Source organism: Gobio gobio (assembly GCF_949357685.1).
Source record: "Gobio gobio genome assembly, chromosome: 17".
NCBI lineage: Eukaryota > Metazoa > Chordata > Actinopteri > Cypriniformes > Gobionidae > Gobio > Gobio gobio.
The window spans coordinates 39,723,255-39,744,933 of record NC_137110.1 but is presented as its reverse complement, the minus strand read 5'-3'; the positions used below and the strand labels follow the sequence as shown (position 1 = coordinate 39,744,933).

Below are 21,679 nucleotides of genomic sequence, written 5' to 3'. Positions count from 1 at the left end.
CAGAGCAAGTTGCTTTCAGTTAAAACAGCTCAAACATGCATTTTAGTCTGAGACTAGCTTAAGCCTCGTCTGTGAAACCGGGGCTAACAGTTTACAACAAGCGTTAGACAATAAAAGTTTGCAGTTCCAATAACTTAGAACATTAAAGATACCTTCCAACTGCCTCACCTTAAATGGTGGGGAAAATGACTGACCCAAAACAATGTGGTTGAAGAAAAACTCACCACTTGTGTTGATATTTAGAAGCCCTTGCCTGACCCGCTGATGGGTCTAATCTAGGTCAGAAAATAGATGCTCAGGGTCCCTGATCACCTGTGCACTGTAACACTTAAAGCAGCTACTGCCACACAAGATATTGATTGCTACTTTTAATATAGACCCCCTTCTGTTTATGGACTTTTTTTTACGAATAAAGCATTTGGAAGTGGGAGTATATTTCTTTATTTTTTGCTGAGTTCAGATCAGTGGTTCTTAATCAGAAGCTCTAAAGCATTTTATAGGGTATACATATCTTTATCCAGTAAATCATGAACTACTAGAAAAGTCATGGAGACTTTAGACAATATGGGGCCTATAAAAGTTTGAAAACTGAATGGGGTGTAAGTTCTATATTTCACACTTGAGAATAAAGCTCTTTAGCTTTTTGCCTACGAATATCACAAATTAGCTGCTTTCTCCTTTAGAGCTGTGATTTACTGTATCTTGGCTCAGAAACACAGCTATATCCAGATTCTGTCACTTCCTCTCATGTTAGAAAGATAATCAAAATAGCTGCTCCATCTCCTGCTCATTAGACCTAGAGCATGCTGATGGCTGGATAAATTTATGCTGTATTTTGGCCAAGTTTCTTGACTTGGCCTGATCTTACTGGAACAAGGGAAAAGGAGGAACCACAGTGGAATGTAAAACACACTCCTAATATTTGGCTAAATGTACTCATTGTGCAGAGCTTCATCTCCACTAAATTTGTAAGCAACATCTGATTACCTCTTTGGGAAGCAGATCATCCGGAATGAAATGCATTGGATTTGAATCTAAACATGAATTAAAATAGGTAAAGTGCAGTATTACAGTTTTGGATGAGCAGCCCTTTGGCTAAAGTTCAATGGCCAATATCTTTCTAAACTACAAATCAATGTTGCACTTTATATAATATGCTTTCAATGAAAGCACAAAGCATTGTACCATTTAAATTTCACAAAAATGAGTCTACGTGCTAGAAACACAGCATTTAATCTCGAGACACAAATGACTCAGTTTTACAATCACAAAACTGACTCCTCACAGATTGTTTTTTTTTTAATGTGACCCCATTCTCACTTTAAACTAAAAACATTCACTTATAAAAGACAAACTGAACTGTATGATCCAGTACTATTCAACACAAAGGAGCATTACACCATAGAAATCTTATGGACTCTTCTCAATAAAGCAATATGGAGAGAAAATGTCCCAATTAAAAAAAAAAAATCTATTGCTTTAAAATAAAAGAAAACAAGTTGAATGTGAGCTGGGCCAGGCACATGTGACCATCATATGATGGCCAAAACACTATAAAAGTAATTTTATATACAAAGTTCATGGGGGAAAAAAAGTTCCATTCATCTATTCATCCTCTTCTTTAACCTTTTTCTTCTTTTTCTTCTTCTTTTCTGTTGTCTGTAAAGGGAAAAATTGTGTTTTAGGACTTCCAAAACAAAATATAACCCAATTGTATTTGGCATCACGGCACTTACCTCTTCTACTGGACTGACTGCTGCTTCTTCCATCTCTTCCTTCGGCTCCTCAGCTGCTCGTTTCTTTTCCTTTTTCTTTTTTGGCGTCTATAAAGAAAAGGCAGCAACATGAAGACACTGCAATATCTACTTAGCACGCATCTACAAGTAAAATTCGGTCCGTAGATAAGCTGAACTTGAATATAAAAAAAAAAAGTTCCAATGTGAGAATATTAATGACTCAGAGAATTAAATGTGCCGTCAACCAGAGATTAATTTATTATTCCACCCCTCTCACCTCCTCTGCTGGGCCAGGCACGGTCTCCTCCTCCGCTTTCTTCTTTTTCTTCTTCTTTGGTGTCTCTGTTTCTGCTTCTCCTGTGATTAATATTAATTTAATGTTCATCTGCATTTAACAAGTGTCTGCAACTCCAGTCAACTCAGTGTTCTGCTGTATGGATGTTTACCTTCTGCGGGGGCTTCCCGCTTTACTTTCTTGGCTTTAGCCACTACAGGCTTCTCCTCCTCCTCATCACCCTCCTCTACCTCTTCAATCTTCCTCTTCTTCGAGGTGGAGGGGAGTGTTGACTCACCAGATGGGTCGTATACCTTTACATCACTGGCAGGAAGTAAAAAGAAGAGACGTAAATCTAGGGCTGTCACAATTCAAGTTTGGCTGGTCATTAAATGTCATGCAAAAAAAAAATTTGCAATTATTTTTCCTTTGAGTATCAGTTACAGATGGTGCAAAAGGAGTGTATATATTATATATATATAAAATAAAAAACACATATCATGGTGAAAGTTTGGACCCAAAACTTTTGAACGGTAGTACAATGTTACAAAAGCTTTCCATTTCAGATAAACTGTTCTTTTGAACTTTTTATTCATCTAAGAATCCAAAAAAATTTTTTTTTTACTTTCAACATTGATAATCATAAATGTTTCTTGGGCAGCAAATCATCATATTAGAATGATTTCTGAAGGATCCTGTGACACTGAAGACTGGAGTAATGATGCTCAAAATTCAGCTTTGCATCACAGGAATAAATTGCATTTTAAAATATATTCAAATAGAAAACAGTTATTTTACATTTTAATAATATTTCAGCTTTTTTTGCATTTTTAATAACAAATGCAGCCTTGGTGAGCAGAAGAGACTGTTCTTCCAAAAACAATCAAAATAGTACAGTTTCCAAACGTTTTATTTATTTATTTTTTAAATAAGTTTAAAAACTACAACACATGAGATATCAAATAAGTACTCATTAAATCTTTATAACAGCCAAAATGTTCAGAGAGTGAATAATGCACAAACCTGTGCCAGTGACTTGAAAGCAAACTATTTAGATGTGACTAGAATTTAAAATTAAATGTAATCATGACAATCCTATACAAATCCCTTGCAGAAATGTACAAAAACAATGTGGATGAAGAAAAACTCACCTCTTGTGTTGGTATTTATCAGCCCTTGCCAAAGCCTTGCCTGACCCACTGATGCGTCTGATCTAGGTCAGAAAATAGACAACTATTTATCAAGGATTTATCATTCTGACTGCTAATGCAAACACTCACACTGAAAGCGTTGCTTCGCTTTAGCAGAGTGCTGTATGAAGGGCAAACAAAACCAAGCTCAGAAGAGATAGTGACTTAATGACCCACATGGGATTTTCAGGACTGTGACATGAAGCCATCTTCATCACTGCTTGTGACACATTATCAAATATAAAATGTATCCCATATCAACTAACCCCTTTCTCCTCCAGGTAGCGTAATCTGACTTCCAGCTTGGCTCTGTTTTCCACTCCCATCTCTGAATTGGTGTCTTCCCCCAGGGCATCGTAGCGGATGGCAAGGGACGTTTTAGCGGCCAGCATTCTGGAGATTTTACCCTTATTCTTGGCTGTGGTCTGCCCCACCAGAGAGGCGTGGTAGATGAGACCGTATTTGGGAGTATCCCGACGGGTTTTCAGAGCACGGAACAGAGCTTTCTCTGCCCCTAGAATCTGTACGGTGGACGCAGGGTGCTTGGCCAAGTTCAGCAAGGATCCTGATGAGTCGCAAACAAATCAAGTTAAAAACAACATGCAATATGAGGTTTAAATCACAAGTAACTTAACCTGTTAACTGTCACCCCCCCCTTTTTAGCATAGATCTGAACTTAAATGGTTGTAATTCATGAATGCTTTGGAATTAAAAGCTACGGTTGGTCTCAGTAGATTATTGCAGAAGTGCACTTAAAGCGCATCTAAAAGCAAATGTATTAAACTAAACTTTATTTTGTGCAAAATATACATTTTACACAATAATTTGGACTCTATTGGCAAATTTGAAGTTTATATCACAAAAGTGTAGCCCGGTAAAAGGTTTTAAAGTACCATTTCAAAATGTCTTTAAAAGTAACACGCGACTTTAGCTTATTCACTGTATTAGAGTTAGATAACTTTTTTTTGTTATCCCCAGAGTTAGATAAGTCCATACATACCACTCTCATCTCCATGTGCACCCACCGCTAGCCTAGCTTAGCACAAAGACTGGAGGTAAACAGCTCCAGCTATTTTACTGCTCAATAAGTGACAAAATAACACCAACATTTTCATGGGTGCAGCAGGCGCAATGATATTACGCAGCGCCTGAAAACAGTGCCCAGCACACTCCCTGTGCAAGCAGGTTGTCACATTGGTTAGGTTGATGGAAGTTATTGCACCTATTTTCAGGTGCTGCATAATATCTTTGCGCCTGATGCACCCATGGTACGGCACAAAGTTCCTTGATCATTACGCAGGAATGAGAGTATAGTTCCTAGCCATATCAGTCTAAAAAATCTCAACTTTTTATTTTCCGTAGGTCTTAGTACACAACGTAACTATACACATCACAACATGTAAATAGGAAAATGCTGCCGTTATTTTGTCACTTGAGCAGTAGGCTAGATGGAGCCGTTTACCTCCAGTCTTTGTGCTAAGCTAGGCTAGCGGTGGGTGCGCAAGAGTTATGGCACGCACGGAGATGAGAATGGTAGGTATGGACTTATCTAACTCTGGGGGATACGGTGAATAAGCTACAGTGCCAAAAAGTCGGTGTGTTCCTTTAAGCTTTCCAATGATACCTAATTTATGATTACTAAAATAAGTGATAAAGAAAAAGGCAATAATAAAAGCACACCAAGTGTCATGCTAACAAATCCACTGACAGTTAACTGGCCAACAGTTACCAATCACAATCCTGTTGTTTCCAAACCATATTTTATAATAAAAGTGCACCTGCTGAAACACTAGGGCTGCAACAACTAATCAATAAAACAAATGAAAATAAAATCGATACATATACATTACATTTTGCTTGTTAGAAAATAAATGTAGGTTTAAAATTGTATTTGAGTAGCAACAGAAAAGGGACTATTGTTAGAGTAGTATAATATCATTTGTCCTCATACAAATTAACACTTGTGCTGATTGAATCATTTTAACTTTAAAATGGTAAGCAATAAGTTGTTTTTTTGGTTTAGAATGTGCAAAATGGGTTAAAATATGAACATTGCAATGTATAGCATAGATGCATTCACTATATTTGTTTTCATAGCCTTTATATTGCACATTGTTTGGAGGACAGCATTGGGCAGGATGAGAAATAACTTTAATAATTAATTAATTTAATAAACTTACAATATTTGTAAAAAATCCATCCGATTCAAAGAAATAATCGACAAATGAATTGATTATAAAAATAATTGTTAGTTGCAGCTCTATGAAAATAAATAGCACTACCAAACTAACAGTCAAATTTTCTTTAGTATTTTATTTTGTGTGACCGGTTGCATCATGTTACAGACCAATTAGTGCTCACCTGCATGGGATATGAGACGGGCTCCCACTAATTCTCCCACCATGATAGTCAGGTTGGGTGCAATTGCCATCATACGATTCTTCAGATAATCATACAGTTGTGTGCGATACTCTGATATTTCTATCACCTGGAAGTTGAGGGGGGAAATGCATAAATACACAAGAGGTGACGAGTTCCCTTAAAGCATGATAATTCCTTTCCAGTTTACAACAAAACTAATCCTAAACCAAATAAAAGCAACAATGTGATGAACTATTTAAAATAAACATGGTTTTTGTGTTCAACAAACCTGGTCACAGAGGTGCATGATGTTGGCAATGTCCTCCTCGGACACCTCCGTTCCCATGGAGATCTCTGCAGCTAGTTTAACCTCTGCCTCGATCTCCTCTGGAATAGTCCCAGACAAGTCTGTTGTTGCCACATTTGTGCGATCACCTACACAGTGAAAATACGAAAAACACAGTTAAAGTCACCACAAAATCAAAAGAGACACTTCTTGTTTATGGAATAATGCAGTATTTATTATGAAGGATTTATCCGAGTACATTTTTTAAAAATTCACAAGTGCTCAATCTTTATTCAAAATAACTTCTCCCTCCTGCAGCGACATCTCTTCTGTGATGTGTTTACAGTAGGGGTGTAACGATTCATCTACTACATCGATGTATCAATTTATATTCCTATGATCTAACTACATCGATCTGTGCTCGGCAACTTGGGACATATATCGATCTAACATCGTTTTAAAAGGTAATCAATCAATTGTATCGATAATAGGAAATAAAGCATTGGATTTAAGCACGTCAGACTTTACATGGATGTTTTTTCTTAGCACTTTTAATGATAAAGGCGTTAAACGTTACTCGATTCAGTCTGCCTATCTGTGACACCATCGCCTCGCACCAGCAGCAGCGCTAAGAAAACAAAACATAGCGGATGGTAGAGGAGAAGCCAACGAGCGAGAAATGATCAAGCCACCAGGAGAAAGAGCTACCTGTACTTTCAACCCTTGCTAAATGTTACCTGTGCATTCCTGGCACCAGTGTTCCAGCAGAGCGAGTTTTTGTAATGCTGGCGACATAGTGAACGCACAGAGAAGTGTTCTGCAGCCAGATCATGTTGATCAGTTGATATTTTTGGAAAAAAAATCTGTAGAGTCATTGGGTTAAATTTTATCTTTTGTTAAATATTGTTTGTTTATTAAACTGAGAGTAGTAGCAGGTTCAGCCAGTTTATTCAACCTGAAGAAATGTTGGTTGCACTTTATTTTTGATATTAATATTGTATTTATATTATTTTAATGTTGAAACAACAGCAAAAGTAGCAGGTAAACCTACTATTAATTAAACCTGAAGAGAAGTTAGTTGCACTTTATTTTTGATATTAATATTGTAATATTTTTATGTTGGAAAACAAAAGCAGAAGTAGCAGGTTAACCTACTGTTGAAATGTTGGTTGCACTTACTGTGCTTTTATTGAAAATGTATTGAATATTGAAAATGAGAGCAGAAAAGGTTAACTTCCTGTTAATTCAACCTAAACTGTTGGTTGCACTTTATTCAAATAAAATTTGAATGCATTTTCCATTAATTGTTGTTTACTTGTTTGTTTATATCCATAATTAATTTATACCTGATTCCCTTACAAGAAACAACAGGAATCTAGGAAACTTCACCTGCACTGACCAGTATCCAGATATTTATTTTAGTCACACAAGTTTTGGCTAAAAAGTTACTGAATCGATTTCAAGTCACTGAATCGTTTCGGATCAGATCGTTCTAAATTAACCAATATCGTGCTTGAATCATATCGACAACCTCAAATAGTGATACGAATCGAAACACCCCTAGTTTACAGGCTTTACTTAACCTGTCACTCACATGAGATTAACCAATAGCAAAACAACCATCCAACATTTGGATTTTTAAGATCTAATCTAGACATCCTCAAAAAGGGCTTACGAGAGTGTACTAACCAATCGTGCGGACAGTCTTGCAGTATGCCAGGTTATCTGTGATGATCTTGCCAATCTCTGGGAAGTGCCAGCCGTACCATTCCCTGCAGCGCATGATGTAGTTATTGAGCTCCTTATCCAGATCATCCAGCAGAGCTGCGGACAAGTGACAGAATATGGCAGGGTAAGAGTGAACCAGGAGTACAGCCGTTTAAGCCAATTCCCATCTATATATGAGCTCAAGTATGTACAAATATGTAAATTAAAGTATTCCTTACAAATGGCTTGAACAATCATGGTGTCCACCTTGTCTGGGCTGAACTTCAGCTTGTAACGTGAAAGACTGCGAGGAAAGATCAAATGAAAAATCAAATTAATTGCAGAGCAAAAGCATGCATGTTGAGACTGATGTGAATCTGCTCAGAAAGTCTCAGTGGTAGTGACGAATGCTGATAATTATCCTCACAGAAGTTGGTCAGCAAGAAATAATCATTGACGTGAACAAAGAATAGCTTCAATCTTGAGATTTATGGTTGATTTTTAACTGTAAACTAACCTGTGGGCCAAACCAAGAGACATGGCACTGATTTCTTTGGCAGGAAGACCTGTGATAAGACCCTCCATCTGGTTTCTGATGCCCCTCATGAGCTCAGCCACGGCAGGGCTGTGCACACAGCTCAGGTTCAGCTTCTCCTGCAGGGGGCAACAGTGTGTCAGCTATTTTGTTCTAATAAATCGTAGAGTGTACTCACATAGTATGGTTACCTTGTACCTTTCCCTGGCACGATTGTGAGGTGAGAACCAGACCCGTTATAAAGTTAAGTATACTAAATTTAATCAAATTAATTGAAAAGTGTAATATCCAAGAAGTAATAGAAGATGTTTGCTGTAGTAATGATAATGATGTTCTATGCTCCAGCATGGTTAGCGATCACACTACATGCGTACCGCAAACAACTGAACCGTGCTCTGGCCACCTCTTCCAAGCAGGCCAGGGACGGTTAATCGAACCATGCCCAGGCACAGTACGGAGCGATCACACTAGTCAAACGAACCAGACTTTAGGGGTCACCACAACATTGACCTACCTGGAACCAAACCTACAATATTTGCATTAACCATAAATCTAGCACTACCAAATGATTTTTCCATGTTTAAACAAGCTCAGATGAGGTAGTGACAAAAAGCCTCATGATTTTTCAGCAACATGACACAATGGTCATCATCATCATAGCTTGTGGTGTTTCAGTGCAAATATCAGTAACAATTTCATTTGGAATGCAAATAGCAGAGCTTAGTGGTTTTAAAACTGCCGTGGAATGTAACCCCCTCCCCCCACACAAACTTTGGAAAACCTTCCATTTACCTTAATGACTCCTCCTAGTTTAGCATCAGTAATTGCCAGCTGCTCGTGAGCCTCTTTGGCCACAACTTTCTTGAGAACTTTTTTCAGACTTTTGCCCAATTTCCCCTCCACCATCGCTGTGGCCGCTGATGTTGACATGAAAAAAGAAGAATTTAGAATGAGAGTTTTTCCTATATTTATGTTGCCTTTAATTTTCAATCTTATATTTTAGATAAATAAAAGGATATTTGTGGTCTCAGTGGTAGTGACGAAAACTGTTTGGTTGACCTCATTCTTGAGTCAGATATACAGATACATCATAGACACACAGCTGATGGACATCTAAACAGCTTTGCATATATAAATAAAGCTTATTATGTCATTGATTCAGTTCAGCATAGTTACCTGCAAGAGCTTCTGTTGTATCCTGGAACTTCTCAAAGTGCTTCAGTTTTACACTGGAAAAAACAAAGGTTGTTATTAAATGCACAATCAAGACAAATATGAGAAATATTCAAAGACTGAGATACAGTGACCGATTTCAGAGATTAGAAAAAAAAAATTCTCACACCTTTCAACCAAGTGAATACAGTGAGATTCCCAATTGGTGGTTAAGGATTTAATACATTTAAAATAAACAATCTGTTCAATACAATTTCTTAATTAAAAATCTACATATTCCCCACAAAAATGTATGTGACTGATATTTTTATTAAAGAGATAGTTAATCCCAAAAATTTAAATTATCCCATGATTTACTCACCCTCAAGTCATCCTAGGTGCATATGACATTCTTCTTTCAGACGAATACAATCAAAGTCCTGGCTAATCCAAGCATTATAAATGGCAGCCCAAAATTAACCACCCCCCCTCCAAAAAAAATATGCATCCGTCTATTATAAAAGTAACCCACATGGCACCAGAGGGTTAATAAAGGCCTTCTGAAGTGAATCGATGGGTTTTTGTAAGAAAAATATCCTTATTTAAAATTATTTTTGGATTCCTTTTATAATGGATGGACGCACTTTGTTGGGCTTCAAATTTTGGACTCCCATTATAATGCATGGATAAAACAGGACATTTATTTTTGTAAAACTCCAATAGTATTAGTCTGAAAGAAGAATGTCATATACACCTAGGATGACTTGATGGCAAGTAAATGATGGGATAGTTCACTCAAAAATAAAATTTATCCCATTAATGCCAGTCCTTTTTACCATTTTAATGTACCCTGGTATTTCCAGGTTTCCCATTAAAGTGGGAATGGTTAAGATATGTAGCTCTCCCATAAATAAATACTTCATTATCACTGGCATTTCTGAGACAAAAAGAAATTACATTCACAAAAGTACTCACATTTTGTTAGCTTTTTCTGGTGTCTCGAACTCTTTCCACAGGCTGTCCACCTGTTGAAGTTTCTGTTCATCCAGGACCTGCACAACAGCAGAGAGTGTTATTTTCTCACAACTGATGATTAAAATGTACTAACACAATCTATCTGTCACGATTGTGATGCCTAAAATCACTCAAACCCTAAAGTTCTCGACCATGTGGACACTTGCCCCAGTAGTGGCATGCCGCATCTAAAGTCTAAATAGCTTCTTAAAAGTAGTTTATCTGTGTACAACAGCATTCTTCGGCGAATTGTGTTGTGCAGCAACGTTTTGCACTTCTGGTTGATTTGAAAATCGTCTTAACGCGACGAACAGCGAGTGAAGAGCTCTCTCGTTAGCAGTCCTGAAGACACAACGTGGCTGTTCTGCAGTGCAGGCCACATGACACACACTGCACCGTAACTTACTGACCTCGCTTTAAAATTGTTATGTATAGAGATACAAAGAACTATATCACATGCATTCACGAAAATAGTTAGAATATTTCACTTTAGACTCTCCTAAACTCTTTGGTCTGATGGCAGTGCTAACTAAGCCGGCTAGCTAATAGAAACCTCAAGACCTATGACTACTAACGCAAAAAAAGTCACGATATCCATTTTTTCTCCACATAATAAATATGCTTACCTTGAAAATGGCAAAGCCAGCGGCAGTTTCAAATAACACTAACATTGTGAAATAATTTCTCTTGCTCTAAATTAAGTTTAAGGCTGCGCTCCCCACATTGAGAGCCTTCCGCTACAGTAGAGTCGCTCTTCACCACGAGGTGCACATGGGGACTGTGTGGGCATGCGCAGCACTAACCATCCAAATGTGCGCATGTGCATTACCGTCTAAACTGGAGGAATCTCTCATGTTCTTTTCATTGTAATCTACAGGACCACGTGTGTACATATTATGCACTTAAAATGAACTACGATTTAGATCAGATTTAGATTTTCAGCTCCGTGTGCTTATATTGTGTATTCATTATTTTTGGTTAATGTTGAATATTCACAGTCTAACATAAAAACTTTAAAAAGTAACATTGTTTATGAATTGTTTTAATCTTTCGTAAATCTTTTGAATATTTTTGTACAAATGTAAAAATGGATAAGATCTCTCTGCTTTGGCACAGTGCATGCCTCCCCACGCTTCACCCTAGTATCAATTGGACCCAATCAGAAAGAGCGTGATGAGAAAAACAACACTGGTTGGGTCAACGGCCAATAGGAAGTCCCGCCCCTTTCCAATGACGTCAACGGCGCTGTGTGTGTTGTGAGTCTACTGTTAGCAAAACCTCACATTACTGCACATTTTACTTCATTATTTAAACCAAGCAGTGTTGATACAAAGAAGGGCGGCACATTGCGGAATATCATGTCAGATACGGTGAGTTAAAATCTGTGTTATACAATCGAACTTGTTTGGGAGAGCAGAAGAGAAAGACGGACTTATAGAAAAATGAAAATAAGAGGGCCCATCTTTTAGCCTGTGTTTCCATAGCTAGCTAACTCACTGTGTGGATGGGAAAGTCTTGCTGAATAAACAGCTATAGTGTTTTAACCCGTGTATCGTCGTTGGCTCCGGGATTGCGTACATTAGTCCAGTTTACTCTTGTTTGTAAACTTCATAAAGAGGCGAATTTCCTTCTTAAATCTTTCACTTAGCCTGGGTGCTAGTTAGCTGCCCTGGGACCTGAAAGCAAAGTTCATACAGGCTTGAGCTGATGGACCATGCTGAACATTTGAGCTACTGTTTATTAATTAATTTTATGATATATTAATTAGGGAAAGTTGTGTAACATTTGCACATGTTGCTTTTTGTTTTGTGGGCGCATTATCAGCCCGTGGTGCTTTACTGTAGTAGGGCTGGTTGTATGTTTACTGTTAAAGCAGCTCTTTACAGTTTCTTTGCTGCAGATATCAATGAAATACTGAGCAAACAAACCGCATCAGGCTGACACTGTTCTTCTGCACTAATATAACCAATTAGGACTATATCAGTTAAAAATATAATATATACAAGGAATGTTGGTAACACTTTACAATAAGGTTGTATTAGTTAGTATTAACTAAAGCATTAGTTAACATGAACAACACCTCTGTTCAGCATTAGTTAATCTTTGTTAACGTTAGTTAATAAAAATACAGCTGTTCATGTTAGTTCACGGTGCATTAACTAATGTTAACAAGATTTTAATAAAGCATTAGTAAATATTGAAATTAACATTAACAACGATAAATTAATGCTTTATAAGTGCAGTTCATTATTAGTTCATGTTAACTAATGTAGTTAAAGCTGCTGCCCGTAACTTTTTTTTGTTCAAGATTTACAAAAATTATATAATGAGAATGTACAACATGAATCCATTTTACAGACCGTGTTTTTGTCTTAATGGTACACTTATAATAAGTGTTTATATTGGGACTATTTCAGACTCGTCTGGTAAGAACCGCTGCGGAGGAGCACAGTCCCTGCGTGACTCGCCATAGACATAAACAGAGAGAAGTAGCTCCGGCTGCAATGTTCTTCCGCAAGACGCATGCAGTTCTGTTTATTAACCGTTAGAGCGCAAAAAGTTACGGACTGCAGCTTTAACTAATTTTAACTAATGAACCTTATTGTAAAGTGTTACTGGAATGTTTTACTGAACCCACTCCCTGAATAATTCTTAGATTCATATGATACAAAACATGTCATGCAAAATCGAATTATTCTTTTGTCATAGGAGACCAAGCCCTCAAGTGATGGAGGCGAGAAGAAGGATGGAGAATATATTAAACTGAAAGTGATCGGTCAGGTAAGTAGTGGCGCTTTCTAGTTCACCTGGCAATTATCATATAATTTGGCAATATTAAGTCAAGTCATCTCAACCCAGTATTGACATGGGCTGCCAATACAGTTCTCCTATGATTTCATTGTATTATCACTCTTCTTAAAAGAACTAAGCAAATGTTATTATTTCATTTCATTTTGCAGGACAACAGTGAAATTCACTTCAAAGTGAAGATGACGACACATTTAAAGAAGCTGAAGGAATCCTACAGTCAGAGACAGGTGAGTGATCACTAGCACACTTTTGCTCAAATTATTTTCCACATCAGCGATTTATAAAATCTATCTCCACTACGGTTCAAAAGTTTGGTGGTTTAAAAAGAAGTCTCTTTATTTAACCAAGGCTACATTAATTTGATCAAAAATACTGAGAAATATTATTACATTTTAAAATAACTCTTTTCTATTAGAATATATATTTTAAAAAGTTATTTCTAGGATGGCAAAGCTGAACTTTTCTTCAATGTCACCATCTAATACACCTAGGGCCCTATCTTGCACCCAGCGCAATTGACTTTGTACACCGACGCATGTGTCATTCCTATTTTGCACCCGCGCAAAGCGCGCTTTTCCCTCCACAGAAGCACGTCGCTAAACTAGTGATTGAACTTGCGCTACCTGGGCGGTTCAGCGCAAAAAAGGAGGCGTGTTCCGGCGCAAACAATCCCTGGTGCTATTTTGCTGTTCCATTAAACAATTGCGCCACTGACCAGAAAAAACCTAGTCTAAAGTCAGTGGCGCGTTGCGCGTTGTTCATTATGCTATTTTAAGGGCGCATGCTTGACCATAATGTATAGCGTGCACAACGCATACACTTTGCTCATGTAATCTACACAGATGCAACAGTTATTTTTGCAAATCATAAATTGTTACACTAAAAAATATTAACACATGAGATGACGGAAATCATTGTGGTGTGCCACGAAGATGTGAAAAAATAGGCATAAATCTAGCTTACAAATTATTCAGGCTAATTGTAGTCTAATAATTAAGGAGACCTGTTTGCCCAATAGTGGCAACTTCTGGCAAGACATATATGTATATAAGGACATCTAACAAATTGGTTTGTCCGTCAAGAACCAGGAAAAAAAATCGGTGAGGGTGGACGCAGCGATGTCCTCTGCTGGCGTCAGGTCCTGAGTAGAGGCAGATCCACCTCCCGTTACACGGCGTGCCCGATTGATGCTGGCAAGCTTGGACTTTCCCCGTCTTCTGATGTCATTGTAGCGCTTGCGGCACTGGTGCGACGTCCTGGGGATGCCAGCTGATGAAACAATTGTGGCTATTTCCTCCCACGCCTGTTTAACCGACGCTATTTTGGGTGGGTTTCTCCCATCCCCATACAACACAACTTCTCTGTCTTTCACTGCTCTTAAGGCCCATTTATACTTCTGCGTCGAGTGTACGCCGTAGTATACGCCGTAGGCTACGCGCGTAGCCGACGCCGTCGTGAGCATTTATACTTCTGCGCTGTTGTCTGCGTCAATGTGCAATTCCACATGCAGACACTAGAAGGCAGTGTCCTCGGGCATGTTGGTGTAATCAAGACAACAGCCGAAGAAGAAGCAGCTTGATGTGTAGAATCTGTACATTCATGTCGGAATATCAGCAGCAGTGAGAGAGCGGCTTTTCTTGCAGCTTGAGTTGTTGTATCTAATACAAATTAAGCATCTCTAGTTGATTAGTAAAGTTAAATAAGGCGATCTGGCGCTGGAATGCATTTGTGAAACCATGCGGAGCTCGTGGCCGCTGTTTTCAGCAGCGGTGGCTCAGCAAGCGATTGTTGTTGCGGAGACTTCATTCACGAAATATACCCGAATGTGTCCCTGTTCTTGATATACAATTACTGATTAACATCTTTGGTTTTAATGAGAAAATAAATAAACTATACTCAGCGGATCTATGTATTTATTTACTACCATAAAGAATCGCTGGACTGCAAAATAGTGTGTTATAGCAGACGTAAGGAACTATCATCCAATTTCTGGACACACACACACACACACTCCTATCGCAGATTTTTTATTTATTTATTGACCTGAGGGAAGGGTTCTGGCAGCCCAATCACAGCGCTTGCGTTCCGCGTAGAATTGACGCGTTGTTACATTTTTGGAGAGGTGCGCGTCAGGCTACGGCGTAGGGTACGGCGTATCCAACGCGTCTATGCGTAGGGTACGCCGTACCCTCTGCGTGCACTCGACGCAGAAGTATAAATTGGCCTTTACAAGAACATCAGTCTCCTCGGCTGTGAACCGCTCCTGGCGTGCGCCTGGTAAATACGCCATAATAATAGCAATCCATAATGGAACTTGCGCACCTGCTTTTACAGGGAATGTTGGATGACGCTCTGATTGGTTTATTCACGTTACGCCCAAACCACACCTATGAATAATGAAGCTACTTCAGACCAACCCATTTTAGATTTGCGCCGGGCGCAAGAGCCATTTATCCCGCCGGGAAAATAGCAACAGCGCCGAGACCCGCCCACAAAGTTACTTGCGCTTCGCGCTTTGACACTTGCGTTTCAGATCGTTAAAATAGGGCCCCTAATATGGTGCTCAAAAACATTTATTATTATTATCAATGTTGAAAACAGTTGTGCTGCTTAATATTTTTGTTAAAGGGTTAGTTCACCCAAAAATGAAAATAATGTCATTTTATTACTCACCCTCATGCCGTTCCACACCCGTAAGACCTCCGTTAATTTTCGGAACACAAATAAAAAAACTTTTTTTAATCCGATGGCTCAGTGAGGCCTGCATAGCCAGCAATGACATTTCCTTTCTCAAGATCCATTAATGTACTAACACATATTTAAATCAGTTCATGTGAGTACAGTGGTTCAATTTTAATATTATAAAGCGACGAGAATATTTGTGGTGCGCCAAAAAACTAAATAACGACTTATATAGTGATGGCCGATTTCAAAACACTGCTTCATGAAGCTTCGGAGCGTTATGAATCAGCGTTATGAATCAGCAGTTCGGAGCGCCAAAGTCACGTGATTTCAGCAGTTTGGTGGTTTGACACGCGATACGAATCATGATTCAATACGCTGATTCATAACACTCCGAAGCTTCGTGAAGCAGAGTTTTAAAATCGGCCATCACTTTATAAGTCAAGTGGCAAATCCTGTGTCAACTGTGGAGCTCGATTTTAGTGCACATGCGATGCGCTGATGTGAAGCCATTTGAGCATTTTGTGAACTTGCGTCCCACAGAACGTTTTCAAATGACTGCGTAAGTTATTTAATATAGAAATATGAATTGTACCTCACCTTCAGCATTATAACTATTTTACCCGCGCCGGAAAGAGAATGAGACGGTGTCGCTGCATATCATGCCCTAGCTCTCACGGCAGGTGCGGGTTTTATGTGTCGTCAGCATGCGATCGGTTCATGAGATCGGCCTTTTTGGAGTCCGCCGATCAATCATCCCAAAGCAATTATCGACCGATCGAGATCGGTTGCCGATCGATCGGAGCACCCCTACCGCTTTCCATTGCTTGCGCAGATTGCACGCAGGTATTTATCTGCCCCAAGCAGTGTTGCCAAGTCCGCGGGATGTTTTTCCATGTCCGCGGGTTGAAGCCACCCCAAATTATGTGATATTTAGACCCAGGAATGCGAATTTTAGCAGGCAACCCTGCCAAAAAAAACACATATTTTAACCCCAAATGCCATTTTTTCCCGGAGAACAATGACAGACAGTGAGAGACTATTTCAGTGCAGCATCTCATGTTCTTAATGAGAACTATTCTGTGATTTTGTGTGCAGTTATTCAGATAATTGTGGATCTTTTTTTGCACAACTGTTAAAAAACGATTTTATTTGATGGAACAGAAAATTTGAAGAATAATATTATTTGGTATTATTATTTATATTTATTGTTAAAAATATTTTAGGTTTTGTTATGTAACTTAATAAAAGTTTGATTATTCTATTGGTTCGTGATTTTTTTCATTTCAGATCCATTAAATTCAAGCAATTTATATATATATACATTTTCGGCTTCAGTTTCGGTTATCGGCCAAGTGCATCCTAAAGTTTCGGTTTCAGCCCAGAATTTTCATTTCGGTGCATCACTAGTATTTTCATTTTGGGGTGAACTAACCCTTTAAGGACTATTTGATGAATAGAGAGTTAAAAAGAACAGCAATTTTTTTAAATCGAAATCTTTTGTAACATTGGAAAAGTCTTTACTGTTAATTTTGATCAATTTAATGCATCCTTGCTGAATAAAAGTGTCAATTTCTTTCAAAGCTGCACTGCAGTAGACACGAAAATGCAACATTAAAAGCATGCACCAAAAGTGAATGGAAATCAGAATGGGATCAGTGCTTGTACAACAATTTACATGAAATAAATCTTGATATTGGGGAAAAAAACATACATTTTATTTTAATAATCGCTGGGATAGTCATTTACACATGATGCCTGATATGACACTTAAAACTCACATACATTTTTACTATTAGGAGAAAAATCACCAAAGTGTTTATCTTGTCAGAGTTCAGTTGTGTTTTTAAACATATTCTGTAATACTTCTAGTCCATTGAGAAACATATTTTATTCTGTTGATACTTTTGAAAAGGTTTTTACCCAAGTAAATCCAAATGTACTCTTGTAGTTTTTTTTTTTTTTTAAATGAATCTTAAACATCTTATTTAGTTTATTTTTGAATAAATAAATCTGGCTCATAGCCATAGAACATGGAATGGCGTTAAAAAGGAAAGAGAGAGAAAATGTATTCATTTCATGTGTTCAGCCTCTTGCAGTTGTCATTTCCTGTTTTGACATGGTTTGTTGTGCAATTTTTGCAGGGTGTACCCATGAACTCTCTAAGGTTTCTTTTTGAGGGACAGAGAATTGCAGACAACCAGACCCCCAAAGAGGTACAATATACAGTTCTATGAGTAAAACTGCAACAAGTTCAAGAGAAGAGAACAAATCCCTTGTGTTTTTGATGTCAAAGTCCATGCATCCAATCAAACTCTGTGGTATTTTGGCATAAATCATCCATCACTTAGTAGAAGCTAGCCAAATTATGCAGATGCCAACATGGACAGGGTTCATGATATATAACGGTTCAATAAACAAGGGTTTATTTGACATGAGGATAAACGTTGTGTCATAAAATTGTGGGATAAAATGTGTCAACACATTGTCTCGAAAATATATATTTTTCCTCATGTTTACATAAAGCCTTTTCTGATTGAGCTAATTCTTAAGTGACTTGATTTAAAGTGCCCCTATTATGCTATGTTAAAGGTTCCTAATTTTGTTTTGCAGGTCTCCTAGGTTTACATGCATTCAAGGTCAAAAAACCCATAAATTTTCTCATATACATTGCAGCATCACCTTTTCTCACAGTGTCTGAAACGCTTTAATCTAGGATTCAGTCTCTCTAACCCCTCCTTTCTGAGAGCTTACTCTGCTCTGATTGGTCCGATGGCCAAGTCTGTTGTGATTGGTCTACCGCTTACAGCACGTGCCGGAAACAAAAAGCCCATTACCAAATCTGAATTTCAGCTACGCATGCTTCCTCAGCACTTGATATCCAGTGATACGAACAGTAGCGATGGTGCCGGTTTTACCGTATCAATTTGAGATCAAGTCCTCATCCTTTGGAACTCTTCCAGTCTCAACTCCAGTATTTGAGGGCAGGTTGAAGTAGACGTTGTTCGCAGGCAGCCAATGAAATCCCTAGGCTGGCATTATGTACATTTTTTGTAGGAAGTAAGACTAGAATTACTGACGACTCGTTTCAGGCCGTTCAGATGTGGTTCTTTCTTTTGGGAGACAATAACTTTATTTCTTGTGCACCTTGATCTTTAAAACTTTACGGACCTTTTACGTTCACAAACCGCTATATTACACACTTGATGAAAGGTAATATCAGAAAAAGCATAATAGGGGACTACTAAAAGTAGCTCATTTCTGTTTTGTGACTGAATGAAAACACAATTTTTTGTCATGATCCATTATAGTCAGCTGGCCATAACCACAACTGCTGAAAATGACGTACAGTTACACAAGAGCATTAAGAGTCGACTCAGTCTTGCTCCTGCTCACCATGTTTGTCTGTCTGTTTTACAGCTGGGAATGGAAGATGAGGATGTGATCGAGGTGTATCAGGAACAGACCGGTGGCTGTCGGAATGACTAGACCTTTATTTTTCATGCTCTTTATTTTTATCATAATTTTGTATGTATGACGTATTTCATCTGTTTCCTTTTGCTGTCACCACAAAGGGAAGCAGAAAAAAACCATCTGGATCAAACAGATAATCTGTTAGGACTGCTGTGTTTGCGCTGCCTTCACGCGCCTCTTTTAAAGGGTTCTGGTCACGTTCTGCATTGACTCGTATAACATGTTGTGTTATGCCCTGATCTGATTGAAAACAGTCTTGCTTATCCATACGGCAATGCTAAAAACCTTTAGATTATGCTGTTAAATCCAATCAACAAATCAAGACATTTCTGATGGCAGCTTTGGTGTTCCTGTTGGTCACTTCTGTTCATGTTTTTGGCCATTGGTAAGAGTTCTGTCAGGATCATTAGCTTTCATGAAGTACTTCCAAATCCAAAACTGACTCGTTTTATGCTAGTGAACACACCTGCCATAATGCCATAAGAAAAACTTCAGAGATTGTTTATTTGTGCAATTGTTGTCTGATGTTAGAAAAGTGTAAAATGTTTCTTCCCTTTTCTTGTATGTGTCTTGGAACAACTGTGTACAGTTGTACGGTATATTGCAAGAGGGAGGTCACTGTATTGTTGTAAATGACAAGTAGGGTTTTGTTTTGCATGGTTTTGTCTAATGTATAAAAAATTGTGCTGCCCCTGTTTGAATCCGTGTTGTCACCTACTATTCTGCCTGGTCTTGGATATTTGGCTCCCTTTTAGCCTCAATAATGGATTTCAAAGCCTGGAAATAATGGTTAACCATGTTGTTTTATTAGTACTCAGGGGCATCATTCACATACACACCAGAAATACAGCCACAGTGTCACTGTGCTCTTGTTTCATTTCCTACACTTTTATAGTTTTAATTCTATGCGAGAGGGGAGGGAGTTTGGTCCAGATGGTTTTGTGGCTATAGAAGAATTATGACTTTGCTTTTGTCTTGTTTTTTTTAATAAATAAAATGTGTCATAAAACAGTTTGTGTTCACATGTGGATTTACACATTTCAAATCTTATAGGAAATAAAGTTGGGAATGTTTCATTTGTTAACACTAGATGGCAGCAACATCTTTCATGTATTAAGTGGGCTACTTATTTTAAATGAATATATATCAGTTGGAAAATACAGCATATAACAATATACAGATTCCTTTCTGTCATAGAAATGTAAACGCACTTACAGTACTTGGTATTTATATATCAAAACAGTCAGGATGGAGTTATTACAGAGCTACTGTATAATAAAAAATATATTTATTTTAAATAAATCATATTATTCGATATTACTTCAATGATTTCGGAAGGATCATGTGACATTGAAGCCTGGAGTAATTCAGCTTTGAATCACAATTAAATTACATTTTAAAATATATTCAAATAGAAAACAGTTATTTTAAAATGTAATACTATTTCATAATATTCAGCCTTGGTGCGCAGAAGAAACGTCTTTTTAAAAACTTTTTTTTAATTATTACAAACATTTGATCAATGTAAATGTTGACAATGCATCTACTACCCAACATAAAATATAGCATAAAAACACCTCCTCTTATTGGAAAAGTGACATATTATTCTATTTTGAATGTTCTTTGGTACTTTTGTTAGTACAAAAAAAGGAAAACTTACAAGGCCTTACATTGTAAAACTATAAGCTTTCCATCTCCTTACTTATCTTTGCACACAACTTTAAAATAATAAAATATTGTTTGAGAACCTCCTCCTTTAACACAATGTCATGATCTAAAGCAATACTTTGAGGATCTCAGTGTTATTATGGGATTGATCCACTCTTGACATCGTCACATATCATATCTTGACCTGGACACAGATGAAGAACTGGAACTGCTGACAGTTTTTTATTAAATTGCTTACACGCTTTCTGAAACTATCTCTCCATTTCTCTAAACTCTACACACACAAAACACACACACAACATGCAAAACATCACACATCTGTTGCAAAAGCAAACTCTTCATTCAAAACTATTTTTAACTCTCTTAACCATTAAATGATTGTCCACATATACGGCAAAAGATTTGAAAAATGTAAAACTACTATATTATATCTTTTGCTTGTTCAGTGTGCAGTGGAGTGTACAGGAGTTTGTCATAGCACTCTCACGTACATGCACACAAATACACTGTATATGTATGCACAATTGATAAACTTTACAGTTATTGAACTGAACTGAATCAACATTGAGCTGAATAATAGCACTATTTTCTTGTTAGTGCTGCTTTACAGCAAAATTTTAATTTGTTACTATTGTAAAGCTGCTTTAAAAGACCTATTGCACAAAGCGCTATAGAAATAAAGGTGACTACTTGCATATTCAGTATATATTTACAAAATAAACAGAAATGCAAGAGTGAACATTTTATTTTTCCCAAAAAATTGAGTTTTGATTTCAAAGTGATCAAATT

The 21,679-nt window shown here is 37.7% G+C and overlaps 2 protein-coding genes across 2 annotated transcripts; one reads left to right on the top strand and one right to left on the bottom strand.

The window, feature by feature from the left end:
• Positions 1 to 426: 426 nt before the first annotated feature.
• On the bottom strand, positions 427 to 11,028 carry nop58 (NOP58 ribonucleoprotein homolog (yeast)). Its single transcript, XM_079839993.1, has 15 exons — positions 10,882 to 11,028; positions 10,217 to 10,293; positions 9,266 to 9,318; positions 8,882 to 9,006; positions 8,072 to 8,208; positions 7,794 to 7,858; positions 7,537 to 7,671; positions 5,851 to 5,996; positions 5,562 to 5,688; positions 3,467 to 3,765; positions 3,162 to 3,223; positions 2,183 to 2,334; positions 2,014 to 2,093; positions 1,737 to 1,823; positions 427 to 1,659 (listed from the first exon to the last, which is right to left on the bottom strand). Exons 1-15 carry the CDS (start codon positions 10,924 to 10,926, stop codon positions 1,606 to 1,608), a joined length of 1,644 nt encoding a protein of 547 aa, XP_079696119.1. The 5' UTR covers positions 10,927 to 11,028; the 3' UTR covers positions 427 to 1,605.
• A 452-nt stretch (positions 11,029 to 11,480) lies between these two features.
• sumo1 (small ubiquitin like modifier 1) lies at positions 11,481 to 20,517 on the top strand. The gene is made up of 5 exons (XM_079841050.1): positions 11,481 to 11,625; positions 12,965 to 13,036; positions 13,216 to 13,293; positions 17,893 to 17,964; positions 19,169 to 20,517. Exons 1-5 carry the CDS (start codon positions 11,614 to 11,616, stop codon positions 19,235 to 19,237), a joined length of 303 nt encoding a protein of 100 aa, XP_079697176.1. The 5' UTR covers positions 11,481 to 11,613; the 3' UTR covers positions 19,238 to 20,517.
• The last annotated feature ends 1,162 nt before the right edge of the window (positions 20,518 to 21,679 follow it).